This window comes from Erpetoichthys calabaricus, chromosome 5 (assembly GCF_900747795.2).
Source record: "Erpetoichthys calabaricus chromosome 5, fErpCal1.3, whole genome shotgun sequence".
In the NCBI taxonomy this organism is placed as follows: domain Eukaryota; kingdom Metazoa; phylum Chordata; class Cladistia; order Polypteriformes; family Polypteridae; genus Erpetoichthys; species Erpetoichthys calabaricus.
Window position 1 is genome coordinate 214,055,916 of NC_041398.2, and position 24,350 is coordinate 214,080,265.

Genomic DNA, 24,350 nt, shown 5'->3' on the forward strand with positions numbered 1-24,350 from the left:
CTGTGGCGTCTTTTTTTTTTTTTTTTTTTGCTTCTTCACAACAGCATCAGAATGTATGGCAGCGTATTTGAGTCACAGAGAAAAAAATTAAGCACATGGTGAAAAGGTCTATTTTGTATTTAAAGTGTAAATTTTGGCTTTAATCTCAAAATGTCCACTTTAACCTCGTAGTTTACTTTATCATTAAAGAAGACCATCGAAAACGTCAAAAAAAAATCGACCCAGTTGTTAATCGCTATACGCTTCAGGGCCTTCCTCCTGAACTGACAGTAGCAATTGCCACACAGAACACATTACATTTATGATATTCCAGTTCTGTGCACATTTAACATCCTTAAATTTATATTTGATATCACTTTCACGATGAAATGCATTAAAGCATGTATGTTACATTTTACAGATAAGTCATTAACTTCATTTAAATAATGAATACTGTTAATGATTATACTGTGGGGGCAGCACAGTGGTAGAGCGGTGGCGCTGCTGTCTCGCAGGGAGTCATGTCCCTTGTGTTCCCTGCCTGTTGTTTGCATGTTTTTATGGTGAGTTTCCACAGTGTCCTCTGGTTTCCTTCCAAAGACATGAAGGTTTGGGGATTTGGTGACGCTAAAATGACTCTAGTGTATGTGTATACTTGTGTTCACATTGCGATGAGCTGATGCCCAATCCAAGGATCATTTTTGCCTCGCGCCTGATGCTTACTGGAATGGGCGCATCCCTGGATTGATGGATTTAATCATTAAACATCCATTCTTTTCAGAGATACTGTGGCAAGGTGTCCTCTGAATTTAATGGATGTTGCAAGCAATTCACAACACAACGAAGCTGAACGTTTTCTCACTGTGATGATAACTCGCACTGCCATCTGGTAGAATCTTCCAGATTTACGTAAAGTATGCACGCAAGTATAAACAGTACAATGCTTGCGTAGCAATAGCCTCAACTGGAGCTTTCGTTGTGTGAAGTATAAACCCGGCCTAAGGGATCGCTAGTTTGAGCCTTAGTTTAGTGTTTTTTGGTTTTGAACTTAGTGTGTTCCTGGCCTGAGTGCATTACACTTTTGTTTTGATGCTTTAACATTTGACATTTTGATTACAGTACTTAATTTTTTTTAATCTGAGTTACAAATTAAATTAAATGTCAAAAATCAATTTTTCCTTATAGGTCATTAGAAGGGTGATAACTGTTTTTTTGTGTTTTTGTTTATTTCTGATGTTGTGAGATAATGTTAATATGTTTCTTTTACTCCAAAAAATTATTTGTAAGCTTGTACAAAAGGGCCAATATTTTTTTTTGTTAGTTTTAGAAGCATGGCTGAGTAATCCTTTATTTTTGGTAGTTGCCACAGTTTTTTAGCATTGGACAATTATTCAAAACCCATATTTTAGCATTTAACTTTTCACTTTTTCTGGATTAGCAGTCAACAAGTGTGATACCTCAGTATACGCTCGACATCAATTTCTTTGCGATCCCACCAATCTGCATACATCCCAGTTATTGTCCCATGAGGCTGGTATCTTGAAGTTATTGAATGAAAAACTAATGAACTTTAACACTTGAAAATTACTGGATGTTCAGATGGGAGCCGATTTTGCTTATACAGTACCACAGAGAGCATCATGCATGTTAACTACACTTAACAGTTGCCAGTCAGTCGGCTAACGTGAAGAGACATTCCACCAGCTCAGTATACAAATTACCATTTTTCTTGCAGTCTGAAATGTTTTCCTTTTTAAGCAATAGAATATTATGTAAATTGTATACAGAGTACAAGAGCAGATTTTCTGCATTGACATTTATGTTTCTGATTTTCCTCATACTGCTTTGCATTTATTTTTAAAACTGCCTTCTTCTTCAACAGACACTGAAAAAGTGTCTACTGCTGGTGCCCCATAAGTCACTTTATTATCTGCACTTTTAAAGAATACTCTATTCAAAATTATTATCATTATTATCTGTTATTAACTCCGCACTACTTGTAGTGACGTGTTAGAAACATGTTGTGTTTTCATATACAAGACATAATGTATTCCTGATACAAACAGCATCAGTAGGACCCCAAATTGAACATCCATCCATCCATCCATCCATTATCCAACCCCACTATATTCCAACTACAGGGTTAGGGGGGTCTGCTGGAGCCAATCCAGGCCAACACAGGGCGCAAGGCAGGAAACAAACCCTGGGCAGGAACAACAGCAAACAATCTGAAAACATCCATGGAAAAAAAATATCTATCACGTCTGTTGTTCATAATAACATGAAGTAAAACTTTTTTCATCATTCACTGCGAGCAACACAGGGTGAGTGTCATGGCTGGATGACATGACACAAATACAGATTCTTGCTAGATTTCCTAGAATTATCAAGTACCTACCAAAAGAGAATGTTTCTGACTCAAGTGAATGTGATCAGGGACTTGGGGTCTGTTTCAAAAAAGAACACAGCTGATAACAGAAAGTAGAAATGCAGAAATGATCTTTTAGGTGTCTAGATGTATAATCTGCCAGTCAAGTGGAGCTGCTGGTATTTATTGTCTACTAAAAGAGAGAACAGTAATCTAACTGACGTGGGATGGGTCACACTCAGGGTAGAATTTCGGGTGGGGTTCTTTCAATAACAAATATTTACTTAATTTCACCTTTATTTTTGGCAGAAAGAAATGCTGTGATGGCTTTAAATTTGTTCTAGGACAGTGCATCCCTGAAGGTATGTAATGGAGGTATTGCAGGTACGAACCTATTTTTTGTTTTAAAATATCAATATACTGAATTCATGACTAAAGCAGTGGTCTCACTGATGGAGTACAACTTATTTTAGTAAAAAGAGAATTGGCTGGGAAATCCTGTTTTTCAATGGAGGGTACTCTCTTAATTAAAAACATGAGTACATATTGTTGATGTAATCACACTGGCATCAAAAACAATACATATTTGTGTTTAGCCACATAGAAAACATCTAAAAACTCCAGTCATCAATATAGCCAGCAAGTTCTACACTTTGTTCTACTCAAACATCCTTGTGGGTGGCAATAACGGTTATCACACTATTAAACATCAAGGTTATAAACAAAAAAGAAACTTCAAATCAAACAGACAGGACTACTACATTGATGCCTTCTAGAAAACTTCCTTCACTCAAATATCACTAGCTGCACAAATGGGGCTGAAAATGATGCTTTCCACAGATTTTGTTATGGCCTCACATTTATTAATATGAAGATGAGATACATAATACAGTGAACTATTGATTAAAGCAATGAAAAGGTATGCAACTATACCTGTGTACAATTATCTGTAAAGCTGCCTTCTTAAAAATCCTTCAAGACTTCTGATTCTGCATCCCATGATGACTCAAATTGTATAGTACTCTGTAAGGCTCACATAATACTATGATAGAGCATTCGAACAATCTAGATGAGAACAGACCATGCAGACCAACAAAGCTATTCTGTTCAAACCTCTTAATTCTTCTGAAATAACATCAAGTTGAGTTCTGAAAGTCCCAAAAGTCCTACTGTCTACCACACTTCTTGATAATTTATTCTATGTGTCTGTGGTTCTTTACGTGAAGAAAAACCTCTCTAAAATTTACCTTTAACAAATTTTATCTGTCCCTGTGTTCTTTTTGTAGCATTTTTTAAAGTAACAACTGGGATCCCCTGTGCTAATTCCTTTCAAAATTTTAAACACTTCAGTTATGGTACCTCTTAATCTCTGTTTTCTTAAACTGAAAAGGGCCATCTCCTTCAGTTTTTCCTCAAAGCTCATATCTCTCAGTCGTAGAATCAGCTTAGTTGTTCTCCTCTGGGCTTTGCTTTGCAAAATGGAGACCAAAACTGAACACATTACTCCAGGTAAGACCATACTAATGCATTATATAACTTAAGCATAACCTCTCTTGACTTGTACTCCACACAACGTCATTTATAACCTACCACACTATTAGTTTTCTTGATCTTTTCTTAACACCGTCTGGATGTCGTGATGAGTCCACTATGACTCCTAAGTCCTTCTCGTATGGTGCACTTTTGATTTTTCAACCTCTTTTTATGTATTCAGATATAGCATTTTTACTTCCTACATGTAGTACTTTACATTTACTTACATTAAAATTCATCTGCACAAATCGGAAAAAGAAAACGAGAGAGAAAATGTAGAATTTAAATTTCAAAACAAATTACTCACAGCATACATTACTGGGACACTTTGTATATCCAATATAACTAGAATATTACACAGACATAACTACTTATAGGGGTGGCACGGTGGTGCAGTGGTAGCGTTGCTGCCTTGCAGTAAGGAGACCTGGGTTTGCTTCCTGGGTCCTCCCTGCATGGAGTTTTCATGTTCTCCCCGTTTCCTCCAAGTGCTTTGGTTTCCTCCCACAGTCCAAAGACATGCAGGTTAGGTGCATTGGCAATCCTAAATTGTCCCTAGTGTGTGCTTGGTGTGTGTGTGTGTGCCCTCTGGTGGGCTGGTGCCCTGCCCGGGGTTTGTTCCTGCCTTGTGCTGGCTGGGATTGGCTCCAGCAGACCCCTGTGACCCTGTAGTTAGGATATAGCAGGTTGGAAAATGACTGAGTGACAACTACTTGTGGAACCTTGAGATTACAGTCCAGTGTGTTAGTCATTACATTACAGTGCTTGTATTGGCCATGCCAACTGTTCATCATGTTCTTCAGATACACGCTTATGAGTGGCATACTGTTAAAACACCAGAGTATTCGTTTTAATCAGCCAATGACCTACATTTCAGTCTTAAATTAAACCTGGTAAGAGACAATGACAAAAAGCAGCAGCGTAAAGCCATACTGGAATGCTTTAGTGAAATGAAAGAGAGTTTCTTTGAATGACACAAACTAGGAAATACGCAGTTTAATGACACTTCAAGGTTATAGTCTACAGAAGGTAATGCATAAAACCTGCCAAGACTGGTAGTTTTGGTTGAAAGAATTGGCAAAAGACTACCCTCTCACAGCACAAAGTGGCTGATATCTGCTCATTTATTTCAGCTCACTGCAGTAATAACTACAAACTTCACATTGTGAATATTTCTATGAATTGCAGATGTCGTCTTACTCTGCATCCAACACTTAGTTTCAGCCTTGTAGAACTCATTAAAAATAAGAATTTAATTCTTCTCCCTCTCTGAATGAAGGGGTAAAGACTTTTGAAAGAATCAGTGGGTTAGTCAACTTTTTCAAAATTTATTTAATACTGATTCATATTAATATGAAACAAAAGCAATATAGTATAAACAAAGTTCTCTTTAAACTTGATAGCATCACCAAATTCATCAGAGATGCAGAGACTAAATACATTGATTGCTTTTCATTTGAAGATGTGATCATGCATTATTCAAGAAGTAGCTTTATTTAAAAATAGTCACAATAGCATAACTCTTGTACTATTTCTACAATATGTTTTATTTTATTAATTTATTATATGTCTTACTGATTTTTTTTCTAGATGTTCAGCAGTAGCTGTATTGTCTCATTACTGTTTTATGTAGAGAGTATGTGCACATTGTAAATATTTTTTGGATAGCTCATCCTAGCATTATTATTTTGTTAGTCTGTGTACAAAACTGCTTTATAGTTTCTCTTGTTAATTGTCCTCATGTTGATTTTAATAGCATATTTTTGTTTGATTTAATACATATTTAAGTGTTGCAACCGTAGTATTATGAGAAAAGCAGCTGTGATGATCAAATGGTGGGTCAATGCAAGAGCATGCATGCTGAACACAGGCCAATGCAAAAAGAAACACAGGCCTGGAATCTGCTTTTCTTTAAAATGTGGTCTCTAAAGAGTGAATCCAACAGTGTATTATTTTCTAGCAGCAATTTGGATTATGGAGACCACGTCAGGTTATTGAACTGGATGATAGAATAGCACTGTCTACTCAAATATGTGTTAATATTATAAACAGAAAATAATTTGAGTATGAAAATAAGCAATAGAAAAATCTTGCTGAATTTCACTTTTAATGACAGTGGAAAGAAAGGAAATGTAGAACAACAATTTGGTGTTTTGCACTTTGCGTATACCCCCCTTATAATGAAATATTACAAAAAGTTTAAAAAATATTCAACTTCTATCCACAAATATTTTCTGGCTTCTAAAATATTTAATTTCTTTAAAAGAACTTAAACTTGAAAAATGAATGGGGGCCCTTAACACCATTTATATTTACTTATTAGGCTGATGCATTAATTCAATGTGACTTGCAACATTTGAGATACAATTGGTTACATTTCTTTTGTTTTTTCAAATCGAGAACAAGCAGGTGAAGTGACTTGCTAGGGTCACACAGTATCCGTAGGGGGATTTGAGACCACAACCACAACAGCCTCAACCTACTAAGATACATTGCCTGCTCAAAACCTCAGCATGCCCTCCAATAGTTTAAGTTTCTTTTTTAACGTCTGTAGTTGCCTGCTTGCAGAAACATTTTTTAAACACAACACCTTCAGCCAGGGAAGTCACATAACTCCATCAAGCATGTTTTGTTAGTTAATAAATAAATTGTCAGAATATCTTACCCAGAAATTTGCATGTTCTCCCCATGTCTGTGTGGGTTTCCTCCGGGTACTCCGGTTTCCTCCCACAGTCCAAAGACATGCAGGTTAGGTACACTGGCAATCCTAAATTGTCCCTAGTGTGTGCTTGGTGTGTGGGTGTGTGTGTGTGTCCTGCGGTGGGTTGGCGTTCTCCCCTTGATTGGTTCCTGCCTTGCACCCAGTGTTGGTTGGGATTGGCTCCAACAGACCCCCACGACCCTGTGTTCAGATTCAGCGGGTTGGAAAATGGATGGATGGATCTTACCCAGATATTTGTAAAAAAATTATCAAGGCTTTTGCTTCACCTACTGTACATGACTTGAAGTTTGTTGTACAGTAGGTTACCATGACCTACAACAAAGTTTTACGTGCAGAGGTTCTTTCCGGTTTGCACCTCCTTAATTTTCACTAGTATTTCAGCATATATAACTCTGTTCAATTCACGTCAGTTTATTTTCATATAGTGATCTTTGCTAGGTTCAGGCTCACAGCACTGTAACAGGTAAATGCTATTACAAAGTTTACAAAATACTAAACACATAATGAACACACATAAAGACAAAGATTTGTTTAAACACACAAAAAGAAAAAACAGTTCCAAACAGATTAACATAGTTGGAACCTAACAACATCAGTCCACTGTTGAACTATTTAAATGAAAGAATTCTGATGGATCAACTTTATTTATTTTCTGAGAGTAGATTGGGTCTCCAAAATGCTTAAAGAGGCTTTATTCACATGGCCTGTCAGGTTAGGACCGGGGTGGGCAAAGTCATTCCTGGAGGGCTGCAGTGGCTGCAGGTTTCTGTTCCAACCCAATTACTTAATAAGAAGCACTTATTGCTCAAGTAACACTTTTGCTTCATTTTAGTTGTCTCGCTTGTTTAGATTTTGTACCCTTATTGCTTATTTTAGTCTTAAACAGCTGTATTCTCAGTTTTAATTGCTTATTAGCAATAAGATGCAAATTACAAAAGAAACCAGCCTTTCTCCATTTAGCTTGTTTCCATTTACACCTGTGTGTATTTATCATGCACTATTTGCTTTAATTAAATACCTGGAAGGAAAGTGAAGCACTGAGAATTACTCTTTTGTTTTAGACTTCAAATCATTTGCGTGATATCCTTAGAAAGGAAAAAAAAATCTAGTATATGAGAATGACTTGACATAGCAGAGTTAAACCAATAACAAGCCATGAAATTAAATAATTGACAGGGATTGTTTTTTTAATTAAGCAAATGGGTTAGAACAATAACCTGCACCCACTTCGGCCCTCCAGGACTGACTTTGTCCACCCCTGGGTTAGGATATGACCTTTAGCGCAGAGATGCACTTTTCTCCTCTTATTTCCACATTTTAAGGACCTTTTTGTAGTGTGGTGACATTATAACATATGCTTTGCTCTTATCTACTGCTCCAGTAGTATTATTGTTTTTGGCAGGATCTTTTGTATTCTTAGTGTATTGCTTTCACATCAGCAGTCTTCAGATTTCTAATGTACTTTGCATATTGCAGTCTTTTTAATTAGCCAATAAAAGGTGTCATTTTACTTGACTTCTCAATACATCCATAATGGCTAACACGATACAACACCCTAGTACTAATGTACTTTCCATAATTTTTCATGCTATAACAGTAGGTTCTGTAATTACTGGAATCCACTGTGTTACACTTCTTATGGATTTCAGTTACAATACATACTTCAAAAAAATTAAGGGAACATTTAATTCACATATCGGATACTCAATAAAGGAAATATTCAAGTGGAAAAACTTGACTGAGTAATACATGTGTAAATTGTTGGGAACAAAATGATGTACCAACAGTCAGTGTACACCAAAATCACCAACCCATTAAGAGCTGGATTCAACATCACACCGAAATTCAAAGTCAAAAATTGAAATCACAGGCTGATCCAACTTGCATGAATTTCATTTCAACAACTCATAATGTGACCTCAGTAGTGTGTATGGCCCCCATGTGCCTGTATGCACTTCTGACAACGTACTGGGCATGCTCCTGATTAGATAGCAGATGGGTTCCTGGGGGATCTCCTTCCAGACCTGGATCAGGGCATCAGTGAGTTCCAGGGCAGTATCTGTCTCTACGTGGCAGTGTCAGATGCATCGATACATAACATCCCAGAGGTTCTCAAGTGGATTCAGGTCTGAAGAATGTGTGGGCCAGTCAATGGCATCAATGCCTTCATCATGCAGGAATTGCTGACACAATGGCCAGGCATTATCCTGCAGCAGGGTAACCCAGGGCCTATTTCACCAGCGTAAGGTCTGACAACGGCTCTGAGGATTTTATCCCAGTACTGAACAGCAGTCAGAGTACTGTTGCCTAGCATGTGGAGGTCTGTGCGACCCTCCAAGGTATGCCTCCCCAGAACATCCAAATCGGTCATGCTGGGTGATGTTGCATAACATTCACCACAGAGTCTCTAAACTCTTTCACATATGTCACATGTACTCAGTGTGAACCTGCTCTTATCTGTGAAGAGAATGGGGCACCAATAGTGGAGCTGCCAATTATCTATTCTCTGGCGAATGTCAATCAAGTTGCATGGTGATGGGTTGTGAGCACTGGTCTCACTAGAGGATGTTGGACCCTTATCCACCCACATGAAGTCTCTTTCTGACAGTTTGGTCAGAAACATGCACACTACTAGTCAGCTGGAGGTCATTTTGTAGGGATCTGGCAGTGCTCCTCCTTTCCTCCTTACACAAAGGAGCAGATACCGGTCCTGTTGCTGGGTTGTTGCCCTTCTACGGCCATGTCCAGCTCTCCTCATGTAATGGCCCATCTCTTTCTATCTCCTCCATGCTCGTGAGACTGTGCTGGAAGACACAGCAAACTTTCTTGTGACAGCATGCATGGATGTGCTGTCCTGGAGGAGTTGGACTACCTGTGCAACCTGAATCGGCTGCAGGTACCACCTCGTTAGTGACAAGGACAGTAGCAAAATGAAAAACAAGAGAAGAATCAGTCAGGAAGGATAAGGAGAGAGCAACTGTCTGTGGCCATCACTCCCTTTTTGGAGGATGTCTTACTGCTGCCTCTGCACTGCACCTGTTGTCACTTTCATTTGCTCCTAAGCAGGTGAAGTTGATTCACAATCACTTATGCATCCTAACTGGACAGATTGATATCTCTGAAGCTTAACAGACTTGGTGTTATACTGTGATGATTAAGTGTGCCCTTAATTTTTTAAGCAGTGTATATTGTAACTTTCCAGTTATCTGTACATTTGTGGTCTGAATCGACTGCTGGAATATGGTGACTAAAATTTATTTAGAAAAAAATAAATATTTCTGTAATGCTACTGGCCAAATCCCATAAGGATTTTGTTTTCTTTGTCTTTTAGGATGTAAGTGCTTGAAGAATATAAAGCTTTTCAGTTTAAAAATTATTAAACATGGAGCTCATTTTTATTTCTATCCAAGGCATTCTAATCATTTTCTGTTTTGCAGTTACTTTAGTCAAACATCTGCTTAGTTTTCCTGATTTTTCTTGCTCTTTTTCAGTGATTGTCCTTATGCATTTCTACAGCTGCATAAAGTCTTTAATACTACGTTTTGACTGGAGTGGTACAGAGAAATGTCTTCACTGTCTTTAACCTTTAAAAACTTGTTTTGGATTCAGTAGGACAATTCTTTTTTTTTGTTTGTTTGCTTTTTTTGATTTTTGTACAGTGATCACTTTAATATTATGTATTAATGACTCTTTATCCAATTACACCTCTTTATTTTATTTGTACTTGAAATATATTTATTTTGAACTTAATAACGTAACCTGACATGGTTCTGTTTCCTGTGTTGATCAGTAAATCCTGAATAGTGTCTTTGGCATGTAGTGCCACACTTTCTCATTTCCTATATCTTGTATTGTCATTTCAGAAGGATGTCTAACCACTAGTAATACATATTTTTTATCATTTTCATTTAGCTATTATTCAGATATTGTAATTCATGCCAGTATACTGTTGTCTTTGACTCTTGTGAATCTCTTGCCTCTATCATTTCAGATTGGTTGTCGAAGTCAACTGGCAATGCATTAAAAACTAATATTTTAAAAAAGGAATGTTATATTTGACAACATTGGTTTGTCTTGTAAATAATTGGGTTTTCCTTGCAAGCAATCTAGTTTAAAGGTTTGTATACCAGAATCATTGCAGCCCATGTCATCAGTAGTGACTGAGAAAACTATAATCCTCCTTCATCACTGTATTATGGCAGACATTAAAAGATAGATAAAACTTTATGTGTCCCCGATGGGAAGTTTGACTTTTTACAGATGCTCTTTAAATAAAACTTACATAGATAGATAAATGGATAGATGGAAGAAAAATAAGCCAAAATATTTTAATTTAACAAAAGGAGGACATTATTAGCAATAATGCTGATCCTCGAACTTTAACATTAAAGTCCTGAATCAGACCACCTTCTGTTAAATTAAAATATTGTGGCTTATTTTTCTTCCACAATTTTTAGATAGGAGAAGTGGGATTTTCCTTTAAATTGTGATTCCAAAGGTCAGGTTTTTGCTCATAGCTGCATTGATCACAAGATCAGAAACGACTTCTAAATGCATTGTAATGAATAATTTCTTATCGCTCATCCTCACTATCACTCCTAGAAGTCTTATTAAATTGAGTCCTTGAACTGTTAATGCATTTTGAGCTTCTTTGCTAAGGAAAAAACATTGGGATGAGTAGATGTTTCACAATGCTTCTTTCCCATGACAGTGTAATTCAAAAAGTAGGTGTAGAAAATCAATGCCTGGGTAATAGCTGTGAGTTCTGCTTACTAAAGATTCCACATTTATTTATTCTAGGGGTGTATAATCTAATATATCCATCCATCCATCCATTTTCCAACCCGCTGAATCCGAACACAGGGTCACGGGGGTCTGCTGGAGCCAATCCCAGCCAACACAGGGCACAAGGCAGGAACCAATCCCGGGCAGGGTGCCAACCCACCGCAGGACACACACAAACACACCCACACACCAAGCACACACTAGGGACAATTTAGAATTGCCAATCCACCTAACCTGCATGTCTTTGGACTGTGGGAGGAAACCAGAGTGCCTGGGGGAAACCCACGCAGACACGGGGAGAACATGCAAACTCCACGCAGGGAGGACCCGAGAAGTGAACCCAGGTCTCCTTACTGCGAGGCAGCAGTGCTACCCACTGCGCCACTGTGCCGCCCTAATCTAATATATAATATATAAAATTGTACTTTTCACTGACATTTGTCAATTCCTCTATGGTAGGAGAATTCCGTTTTTTAATCTCTGGATTCAACTTTTATTTCATCACGGTATATTAATACTATGTCCCGTGTGATAATGTTTTGCTATAATGTGTATCTAAATAATTTTTAGAGAAATCGACCCTTTTGGCTGGCGCACTGGCTCATAGGTTAGGTACACTTGCTTTGAATCCTGCCAGTTCAATGTCTTCATGGAGTTTGCAGTATTCCTCCAAGTCAACCTGTTTTTTGCTTCAGGTATTTCAGTTTTTCATATCCCAAAGACTGGCATGTTAGGTTGACTTCTACAGTGAAGCTGATGCAGTGTGGATGTATGAGGGGAACCCAAAAATCGTTAACAAAAAAAAACTTTATTATAAATTTAGTGCAAATCCCTTTCAATCACCTTCCACATACATTTGTCCCTGTGCTTCTTCCATTCCTGAAAACATTTCCTGCACTCTTTGTTTGTTACATTATCTATGGCCTCCTTTTTTGTAGGATTTCTTCCACAGTAGCATATCTTCTTCCCTTCAGACTAAATTTTAGTTTCAGGAACCAAAAGAAGTCACAGAGAGTGAGATTTGTCAAGTTCTACATGCTTCACTTCTCTCAACATTTTCCCAATGCTTTCCCTATAGATGCCGCAGCTATTCAATGTAATGTCACTGATTAACAGTCTGCCCATTGGGAAGAAGCTTTTAATGAACAAGTCCATTTTTGTTGAAAAACATGATCACCATTGTCTCTTGAAATTCTACAGGGGTTTCTTTAGGGGGAAAAAGAAATTGCAGAAGCTTCTCACACAATTATAGAATAAAAACCAGAAATACGCACTCGAACAACTCAACAGTACGCCATGTGGCAGACCGATTAACTAGACTTATCGGCATACGTCCTAGCGGCATATTCAATAACGACACCATACTCCTGTACTGTTAACAGATTTTTGGAATTTTTGGATACCCCGTCGTATGCAGAGGACAAGGCATCCTAAGTTTTCGTTTTTTACCCTGTACCCATTGCAAATAATATAGGCTCCATTTCTTCATATCCCTTATTTGTAATAAGGTAATTCTGAAAATAGATAGATGAAACATTGATCCTTTTCTATGACGCATTTCAGGTATGAATGGCCATGCATGCTGACAGTATTGTATTGCATTGTATTTATGTACTTGATGTGCAGGAAATTGTTTTTTTATAAGACATATGGACTGCCTCTGTGAATTTTTGATTTCTGAGTGAAAACTGGTTATGGAGAGTATCCAAAGTCCTAGGCTAAAAAAACTTAAAAGAAAGTCTCTAGCTATCTGTCATGCTGCTTCACATGGAGATGGCAGTCTGTCAAGCTACTTCTCCACCTAAAAGAGGAAAGGCATTGGGCTTTGAGCTCTATCCTGACTTTATATTTGGTGTTTAAAAATAAATGACCTCAGTTCCCTTATAGAAAGGGCTGAGTCTTACCTGCTTTCACAGCGAACAAAATAAAAATACATTTCTGGTGGAACAAATATATGCCACTGAGTCTTCTGAATTTAAGCATCAAAGAAGGTTCTTCCATAAAATCTAACAGGCAAATAAAACATGCCTAGGAAAATAGCTAAATCGGAGCCCAAACTAGAGTTGTCTCTGCAAAACAATCATTCTATTTTATCTAACGCCTAATGTATGCAAACATCATCCCTGTGAGAGACAAACAGATAGATAGATATCACAATTTAAAGATAAACAGATGGGTAAAAAAACAAATATTACTGAAAACACAAACCAATGAATGTATTGAAGCATCTAAGAAATTAAAAAAGCTATTAGGACATTAGATTGAAGATATTCCAAAGCCACCGCGTCAGATTTGTGCCCACCAAGAATTTATGATTATCCTCATGACATACTTGCTAGCTATGTCATGGTAACCAAATTGGATTCAAAAATAAGTGGCTTTCAACAAAAAATAAAACCAAAGGTAATAAATAGGTGCTCTTATGTAGTCATCAAGGCACTGGACATTAAAACATAAAGTTGTCAGTTCATTTCCCACCACTGCTTCATTGTGTGAACCTAAACAAGTCACTTAAAGCCTGTGTACTCCAACTCTAAGTAATATCCATATATTACTATATCCTCATCTTGTGAATCTTCTTTGGCCAGATAAAAACAAGATAAAAATAATCCTAAAAGGTTTCCAAAACAACAGTACAAAATCTATGTTGTTAACCTGATGTTGTGACATTAACTATATAACAAGGATTATGAAATAGATGCAGAAAAACAGTTTTTTAATATCAGTTTGGCGAAGAGAAAATATTTTACTGAGCCAAATTAAGACCTGGAGGCTAAGTTTAGCATGAGCAGCTTAATTCAACATTTAGGTATTCCTGTAAGTACAAGACTCACATACCTGAAAAGTGTTATGTTCTAAATTTGTTCCATATTTTGTTACCTAGCCACCATGTGGCTTCCAATGTCTAAATAAAGTTCCTATGTTAGAAGGTGTTTTTTGTTTAGAATGAATTTGCCTTCTGTAATTAATGTCAGAAAATCCAGACACTGAACCAGACCTCCATTTTATTGGACAAGTTTTGGCTTTTTCAAATATTTATATTACTACCTTTTAAGTGTCTTCTTTCTCGAATTCTCCAAGTACAATACAAAATACAGTAATCATTCATTCCATTAAAAAACGTAATCGGACAAAGCTTAAGCATCGAAAGCTCAACACTAAAGGCTGATTATTTCCGATAAACAGAAGATGCTTATGGAAAAGTGGTTGAATGAATGATACCTTTCTGGGGCTCTAGTGTCATGTATAAACCATCTCTCAAAAATGAAAAACCAAACACCTTACTGAGCATGTGGTTAATAACATAGACAAAATGGGCATTTTAGAATAAGTGAACAGATTTTGATATCTAAGCTCTAACTCCGTCATTAAATACTTACAAAAATTGCTGAATTTTGTCTTGAAATTCATAGTGAATGAGGTATTATTAGTTTTTGGCTCCAGCATAATTTTTCAAAAATGCTTACAGTTCAAAGTAATCACTCTTTTGAAGGCAGCCAATTAGTAGTACATTCACCATTATGTTCACAAAATATGATAACCTTCCATGTAGTCTCTTATTTGAAGCTGCTGCCAAAGGTTAGGAAAAAGATGGTACCCTAGAAGCAAATAATCATGAAGAAATTATCACAAGCATTGCATAGTCATGAGCAAATTAAAAAGCTGTTTCATGTCATTTACAGGTCATTATTTCCTACAGTGACCTGAGCAGAATGAGCCTTTGAGACACATTTCCTAAAAGCGCCTTTGTTAAACATGATCCTCATCCTTCCTCGCAGACAGTCAATCTAAATAAGCAGTGACTGTTCTACAGATAACACTTCTTTGCTCACAACTGTAATGATTCTAATTGGAAGAGGTAAATGGAACAGAGACATTCTGTACTGTTCTCTTCATTTTCTCCTACCTCCCTTCTTTAGCTAACAAAAAGCAAAGTTTGCTATAGCTCCTTCATCGCTGGAAAACAGGGTGAATTTTAAATGAGCCACAACAGTTTAAACAATTCCACATACAGTATAATTTTTTAATGCAGTAGGAGGGCTGCTAGAAGTTTGGCCAGTGGAAAAAAATGTGAAGGGAAAGTATCAAAGAAAAGGTTTAACAAAACAACATTCTGGAACAGAGCTTGTCAATAATGCTGTCCTCAGCTCTTTAGTACCAAGGTCAGTACCCTTTTTCAAAGATATTTCCCAGCACTAAATTCTTCAGCAGTTTTGCATGTGTTTTGTGGAAGAGGCCCTGCTTAAGGTCTATAAAAATAAAAAAGGCAAGTTGGAAACTAATAAAACTGAGTGTAACAATGCAATTAGAAAAGACTCAGTAAGATTTTTTTTTGCTTGTAAATAATTGTTGCTAATAAAATTCTTATTGTATTTTCAGATTATGATGTATGTGCCGGAGCACCCTGTGAGCAACAGTGCACAGATAATTTTGGAAGGGTTCTTTGTACCTGCTATGAGGGTTATCGCTATGACAGAGAAAGACACAGGAACAGAGAGAAGCCATATTGCATAGGTGAGAACTGCTAAACCCATTTATATCAATAGGTGATAATAATAATTAATTATATGTATATAGCACTTTTCTTTCTACTCAAAGTTAAATGGACTGAACAAATATTTTTCACGGTCATTTTTATCCTATTCCTATTGCTTACTGGATCAGTTTAATTTTAATTTTCCATCCATCTATCCATCATCAAACCCTTAATCAAATTCAGGGTCCTGGTGGACCAGAGCTTATTGTGGAAGCATGAGATGCTATTCAGGAGTCAAACCTGGATATGGCCTTAGTACATTGAAGACCACACTCACATCTGCCGTAAGTTTTCTGGGGGAGTTCCTCTAAACAAAACCCCAAAATGAAGCTTCCAGAGCAGCAATTTATGGGCCTACTCCCTAGCTGCTCTGGTCAATACATACTAAATAACAATATTATCATAAACAAAGGAATCAAATGTGAACAAAAGACACATTAAGATATTAAATACAAGCCAGAGGAGAAACTTTGGCTGAAACGTAACAACACCTACATGGTCAAGTTAAAGTTATGCATTAACCAAACATCCACAACTCATAAAAACAGGAGTAAGACCTGAGTTCGCAAAAATAAAATCCACATGGAGGAAGTGCAAACTCTGTTGGATGCTTCCATTAGGGTTGCCACAGCAGATCATCTCTTTCCATATCTTCCTGTCTTCTGCATCTTGCTCTGTAATACCCACCACCTTCATGTCATCTCTCACCATATCAATAAACCTTGTCTTAGGCCAGGGGTGTCCAACTCCAGTCCTGGAGGGCCACAGTGGCTGCAGGTTTTCATTCTAACCCTTTTCCTAATCACTGCTAATTAACTCCTTTTCCCTTTATTTTAATGGCCCTGGTTTAAGGATCAACTGAATTGATTTGTTTCTTCATTAAATGGCAGCCATTCATCACAGAAATGAGATGTGAAACTAGACAACAGGTGACCAGCTAAACTGAGAAGTCAAACTCCAGCCAATTTCACTCCAACCAGTTTCTTAATGAGAAGCCAGTTCTTGCTGTTAATTAAAGCTGTTACTGAATATCATGACTTGTTGCTGCTCTCATTCTGCCAGAATAGACTTGATTTTCTGTTTTTTCTAAGACCACTGTGAAGATATTTTGGTGACCTGAGCAGACCAACATGACTGAGACCTTCACCTTTCTTTATTTTCAGGTTAGCTGGTCATGTGGTGGCTTGTATTGTGTTTCATTATTGTTTGGTTACTCGTTAAGGAAAAAGAAACATTTAATGGGTCTGAGTCACATCAATGAAACCTAAGGCAAAACAAGTTAATCAGCAGCAAAAACGGCTCACTAATTTTTGAGAGAAAAAGACTAATTAATGTCAAAGTGAAAACATATCCCTGCAAAGTGATCTGAATTATTTACAACTAGAAAAGTACAAAATAACTGATTGTATAACTATTCATCCCCGATAATATGACAGGCACCTAAGTCATCACAAGTGCAGCCAACTGGATTTAGAAGTCAAATAATATAACTTCCTAAATGGAGATCACCTGTACCCAAGGGAGTTTAGTTGATTGTAGTATAAACACAACTAATGAGGAAGGTCCAACTTGTGGTGAGTCAGTATCATGGACTGACGTATACAATGAAGAGAAAAAGAACCCTGGAAGCAACTCTGTGAAAAGGTGACTGGAAAGCACAAGTGGACTCCATTGGAGTCCAGTTAAGTCAATCATTAAGAAATGGAAGGAGAATGACACAGCTGTAAATCTGCTTTAAGCAGGCTGTCTGTGAAAACTGAGTGATCGTGCAAGAAGAAGACTAATGAGGGAGGCCATTAAGACACCTATGCCAACTCTTATATTTAAGAGTCCTTTTCTGTTGTTCAAAAATGCTGGTAGTTTCTTCAAAGTGAAATCAGTTCTCTACAAATTGATCTAAATTAATTAGAAATATTTAACACAAAATAATTCATTGCATAAGTATTTACCCCCTTCAAGTCAGTATCTAGTAGATGCACCTTTAGCAGCCATGACACCCTTAGTCTGTGTGCACGGGTCGCCAAGCTTTGCACATTTGGACACTGCAATTTTACAATGTTTTTCTTTGTAAAACAACTCACGCTGTGTCATGTTGCATGGGAATTGTTAATGAACAGCATTTTTCAAGTCCAGCCACAAATTATTAAATGGATTGAGACCTGGACTATGACTGTGCCAGGACATTAACATTGTTGTTTTAAAACCTTTCCTGTGTAACTCTGGCTTAGAGACAGATACACATTCAGCTATATGTATTAAATTTTATTGTATGTATTCATGTAATAATACCAGTAATATCAACATACAAGAATAAAAAATACAGTAAGTCACCCCAACATAATTACTATTTAGAAAAAAAAATCCTACAAAAATCTTGTACAAAAACTAGGGACTTAGCTAGTGCCCAGCCTTGAAAATAATAAACATCTAATTACTGTAACTGAATACACCCTTAGTCTATTCAGAAACTAAAGCACAGATCCAATGTGGAAAGAAACAAAAAATTTAAAGGGTTCTTTGATTACCAACTGTTGTTAAAGTCTGTACATATTGTGCCCATATACAGCAGTACTAAATTAATGATTATTTAGACTATACTAAATTCTTTGCATTAAGGGTAATACAGCTTATATAAATCTTTGTTTTAAGATTTTTTAAAGTACTGTATAGATGTGGTATGTAGGTCCCTATTTGCAAATATTAATATGAAAAATCCATCCATTTTTTGTAAAAAATTTCAGTCTGGAGACATGAAGCAATTCCTGGCAGCATCAGAAAAAGTCAGGCATCAAACCTGTATGGGGAACTAATTTACTTGAGGGCACCACTGAGCACACTTCAACTCTTGCTCAAACAGGTCCATTTTAGAATCACAGATTTATGGGAAAGCAGATTTTTAAAATGCAGCTGAAAACTGAAATGTTGTTCACTCAGTGTTAATGGTGAACAAGCTAGGGTTTGAACCTACTGTATGTCCCAAGAGTTATGTGGAAGCGGCACTAAAGTCTGACACTATTCTGCCTACATGTAAATCAACAGGACAGTGAAAGCCATGACACAGAGGATTCTGATTTCTACTGTCAAAACACTGTATGTCAAACGATGGCAGTTGTTCATAAAAGGAGCATACTTCAGTTTGCCCCTTCATAAATCGTATCACTAACAAATATTTCACAACACTAAATTTTAATAACAAACATGTTTTTGTCCTAACCACTGTTTTATTTCTGTATGTGCTTTTAAAGTGAGTTCATGGCATTTTTTGTGTTACAGCCAGGGTGTTTCCCCCCAGGCTTGTATTTATTTTCTGTTTTGTTATTTTGAATTATTATTTTTAAGATTTTTGTGTTATTACTGTTAGATTTCTTTGTTATTTGGATTATCCCTCTTTGAATGTGCCGACATTTTCTGTGCTTTGCGGGTGGAGCCCAGGGAGGTGGGGCCACCTTGACATCCTTGCTGCTGGGTCCTCTTTCTGGCTTTATAACTCTGCTTGAAAAAGCAGTGGAGCATTGATTTTGAGAAGGAGTTATTTGTGAGTATTGCTGTTTTTTTGTGTGTGAATATTTAATTGTTTCTTGGATTTGCCTACGGAGTGTGGAAGTTGACTTGTTTGCCTCAGGTTGTATTTTTTAGCGCATCCTTTTTGTTTGTCTTTTTTTGTAAAGTTTCTAACAAACTCTTTATTTATAAAGATTACAGGATGGATTATCTATTGAAGTCTGTAAGGCATTTGTGTTAATTTTGAACATTTTTTAAATTTTTAAAGCCAGCTTCTTATTTCTAAGTCAGTAAAGGCCACAGCCTTCAGATGGTAGCTGGGCCGGGCTGACTGGCCTGCTCTGTGGCTCTTTTTGGAGGCCTCACACTCTTTTGCCATGTTCCTGCACCCAGTAACAACAGGTACAAAGTCTTTTCCAACTTGGAATAAAGCGCTAACCACATAATTTAGTCATTTTTAAATTAAACTAATTTGCACAAAGTCTTGCCATTTTCCCAGCTTGATCATTCTTGATTCTTTATGTGAGAAAATGTTGTTTTAAAAATAAATGACTCAATCTTTCGCTTGATTTTTTAGTTTAGATGATAATTATTTTTTTAAGAAAGCTTGTTTTAATGTTTTCTGAACACCAGGTAATAAATGTTGTAATAAAATAAACAATGTCTGGAACAAAGTATAGAAAGAGAGTTATGAAAATTCTTCAAACACTGGTCAGAAAAACATCTAATAAAAGTCTAAGAAAATCCATATTATTTTCTTTTATCAGTCATTTGTGAAGGGAAAATACAATAAAACATTAGATAAAGGTAAAGAAAACACTTAAATCAATTGGGCAAGTTTAGCTGAAAAATATTCACTGGTCTCATTTTCAAAATGTAAAATAACTTGAACTCATAAATCAGAACTCCAAGAAAGCCATGAATGTTGTTGCTGTAAATGAAAGTACTTTTGTTGAAGTATGAACACTGGCCTCCATCACTAAACACTCTTCATCATCTTGAGGGCTTTAGGCCATCCTAACAACAACAGGTACAAAGCCAGATCCTGTGATGGTGCGGGTTAGCCTTACACTACAGGGCCCCACTGTTAGCCTTTGGAACCTGTCAATGCCGATGTTTCCGAGGAATGAGCTGAACAAATGAGGACACCACACAAAGCAAGGGGAAGGTGAAACAGTTCTCAGTGCTTTTATTAAAATAGTCCATCAAAAACAAAGTGCTCAATAAGTGCAGTGCTTCTAAAAATCAATAAATAAATAATCTTTAAAACAGTCCGTGAGATTAAAAACATGTCTTAAGATGAGACTGAAACTAATGCCACAGTCAGCGGTTTATTGTTCCTTACAGATCTGGATGAGTCCAACACAACTCCCTCTTCATCTCCCCAGCTCACCCATAGCTCACTCAGCTGGTGGAGACACTAGCAGCTCCTGTCCTCCTAATCCCCATCTTAGCTGCCTTGAGCAGCATCAGCCAGACCGCTTGGGGTCAGTTGTCCTCCAGTCTCCCTTCATGCTCCTGCAGTCGTCCCACGGATCCCTGGGGAGGGCGCTATCTTGATCGCACCCACTCTTCAAGGATACTCAGTGGGCACGATCCACCCCTAAAGCACTAAATCTTCACTCCTACGTGAGGCAAATGACCGTGCTACCTTTCCCCACAGTACCTAGCTGACTCGACCTGCCTCTCCACCCACTGCTGTTCTCACGGCTCTTCTACTCTTCGTTCTCTGTCTTCCTCCTGTTTCTCCTTTGCTCTCCCCTTCAATATGCTAGGGAGCGGTTGCAGGTGTGATCACCTGATGCTTGCCCCAGGCTGATAATGAGACAATCAGACCACCCGCATGCGCCGACAATGCAACACACAGTCGGCTGACCACCTCACACCAACCCGGAGGCAAGCCATCTTCTCAGACGATCGTTCGCACTTAATCTACACCTCAGCACAAGCACACCCAATTATTGATTTAAAACAGCCTGTCCATTGCAGACCACAGTCATGTAAACCCTCTCCCCTATGCTCACATGTGCAAGGCCAGTTTAGAAAGCCATAACATAAAACACACATCTCCTGTGTGTAGAAGGAAAACTGGAGTATCAAAAGAGAAAGAATATCGTGAATGTGCAACCTCCACAAAAATGTAAATTGCACTGGGATTCAATCACAACATTCTGGAGCTCTAAGGCGGTAGCAATAAGCATCAGCATGTGACTCTACCAACAATTTTTTATAATAAAACACTAAGATTTATCACAATTTAGTGATTTATAGATTTATTGCATTTATTCCTAGCAACTTAATAAAAACAAATGGATAGTTAAATGTTATTGCATAAAAGCATTAAAAATTTGATGAGCTAATCAGTTGCCATTCACATAATTTAGGGGTTTAAAACATTAATATTAGCAAACAGAGAGAGACAGGTTTAAATAAAAGTGCATAAGAGAAAAATCTGGAAGATGTGTACATGAAAAGAGGCAAGTAGTGTCACAGTCAAGGCACAGGCAGAGGTTTAAACGGCAAGAAAACAAACTGAACAGATCAGGACAAAAACACAAAACCAAATACCCCGTAAACGTTCTCATACTAATTCTTTTTAGAACTGCCTTTTAGCTTCCACTATACTAAATGAAAACATTAGCGTAAAGAATGAAAATTGATCAGATGCTTTAAATGAATGCTGTGCACCTCCATATAAGGTGAGGTCTGCATGATGACGTAACATATCGGGATGACAACAAACCACGTGACTGTCAGTAGATGCCATTGCTATAAAATAATAATACTTCAGTCAATGAAAACAATGACAAGAGAGTAGTGACAGAGATAAACAATCATCCAAGATGGTGCTGATGTGATATCATGATTACAATAATATTTATAAACAGTAAGAAGTACATGTCCAAAAATTTCAAAAATGAGAACTGCATCCACTAATGCTAAAACACAGATCCACTACAATCAAGAAGAGATGTGAGGATCTCCAAACCATTGCTGCCTGCTGCACTGCCTGATAAAAGTATATACATGGAGTAAGTTATGTGTGAAGAAAATGTTTGTGCAAAATGTATCCTTAAATGAATATCCATCCATCCATCCATTTTCCAACCCGCTGAATCTGAACACAGGGCACAAGGCAGGAACCAATCCCGGGCAGGGTGCCAACCCACCGCAGGCCACACACAAACACACCCACACACCAAGCACACACTAGGGCCAATTTAGAATCGCCAATCCACCTAACCTGCATGTCTTTGGACTGTGGGAGGAAACTGGAGCACCCGGAGGAAACCCACGCAGACACGGGGAGAACATGCAAACTCCACGCAGGGAGGACCCGGGAAGCGAACCCAGGTCCCCAGGTCTCCCAACTGCGAGGCAGCAGCGCTACCCACTGCGCCACCGTGCCGCCCTTAAATGAATATTCCATCTAAAAATAATATTTTTATGTGTTAATTATCCCATGTAGTTTGCAGTGGTGGCCAAGAAAAAAAATAACCTCATGTTTTCAAGGAAATAGTACATAACAAAGATTCTAATACAGGGGTCCTCAGTCATGGTCCTGGAGGGCTGCAGTGGCTACGGGTTTTCATTCCAGCCAGTGTCCTAATTAGAACTCAGTCCTTGCTGATAATGAAAGTTGGTGTTTTAACTCTATGCCTTGTTAGTGCCTTTATTCATCAAAGACAAATTTTAGTTACTTTGTAGATCAGAGGTCCTCAATTACAGTCCTGAAGGTCTGCTATGGCTGCAGGTTTTCACTTTAACCAATTTCTTAATTAGAACTCTTTTATTTACTACTAAAGCAGTACATTTTTTGGACTTAATTTTAGTTCTCTTGTCTGTTACCATTCAGAACCCTTAATTGCCTATTTTAGATTTTAGCAGCTACATTTACGTTTTAATTGTTGCTTGTTTCTCTAATAATGAGATGCAGATAACCAATAAACCAGCAGCTCTCCAGCTAATGTGCTTACCATGAAGTATCTGTGATAAAAATGTGTAGAAATGAATGAGAGGGGAATTGGAAGGACCATTAAGTTTAAATCTATTCTGGTCCACAAAACACATAGATAACATTCTCACAGAAGGTAACTCTACAGTGCAATTAAAATTTCTCTTGGATGAATGCAAGCGTTAACAAGCTAAACAGTTAAATACCAAGTTTCATTATCAGCATGGACTGTCTTCTATTTGGGAAACTAGTTGGAATAAATACCTGCAGCCACTGTGGCCCTCCAGGACCATCACTGAGGACCCCTGTTCTAATAGATTGGGACCCAAAAGTGACCAATGCTGGACAATGGAAAACAATGTGAAATATGTCCTTGTAAAATTGGAAAACAACTCTCATGTAACTTGTGCCATATAATCCACATGTCTGGTATCCATTTTTATGCTCAAAACGTGCAAACCGCTTCCATTTATTGCTAAAATATTATTAATACTTGCTTTTGGAATGTCATGTTTTTGAACTGAAGACAGGATGCTTGACCAATGAGTGATGAGGAGAGGTGGATCTTCAACTCAAAAGCGCTCAGTTAGCCTTTTATTGATCAATTTGAAAGCATTTGCTTTAGCTGCAGTGGTTTTGTAAAAACAGTGCAATGTCTTGGTTTTTCTTGTGCTACCAGTAAGAAGAATAGCATTAATTATTTTTTTTCCTTCCATTTTAGATATTGACGAGTGTGCTAGCAAAAATGAAACAGTTTGCTCCCAAATATGTATAAATACACCAGGCAGCTATAGATGTGAGTGTGAGGAAGGTTACTATCAGGAGGATGATGGAAAAACATGCACCAAAGGAGAAAGAGGTGAGTCTTTAGTGAGTATCATCAAATTATCAAAATATTTTATTTCCATTTACCATTATATGTTAATAGTACATATACTTTTTTTGCTAGCCCACAAAGTTTTGAACACTG

At 37.5% G+C, this 24,350-nt stretch overlaps 1 protein-coding gene across 1 annotated transcript in view; it reads left to right on the plus strand.

Annotated features, from left to right (window-relative positions):
• The window catches only part of ccbe1 (collagen and calcium binding EGF domains 1), a 353,313-nt gene that overhangs the window by 253,340 nt on the left and 75,623 nt on the right, over positions 1 to 24,350 (plus strand). Inside the window, exons 3-5 of the mRNA XM_028802493.2 lie at positions 2,657 to 2,709; positions 15,768 to 15,902; positions 24,102 to 24,239. Coding sequence (XP_028658326.1) covers positions 2,657 to 2,709; positions 15,768 to 15,902; positions 24,102 to 24,239 — 326 coding nt within the window. The remainder of the gene's footprint in view (positions 1 to 2,656; positions 2,710 to 15,767; positions 15,903 to 24,101; positions 24,240 to 24,350) is intronic.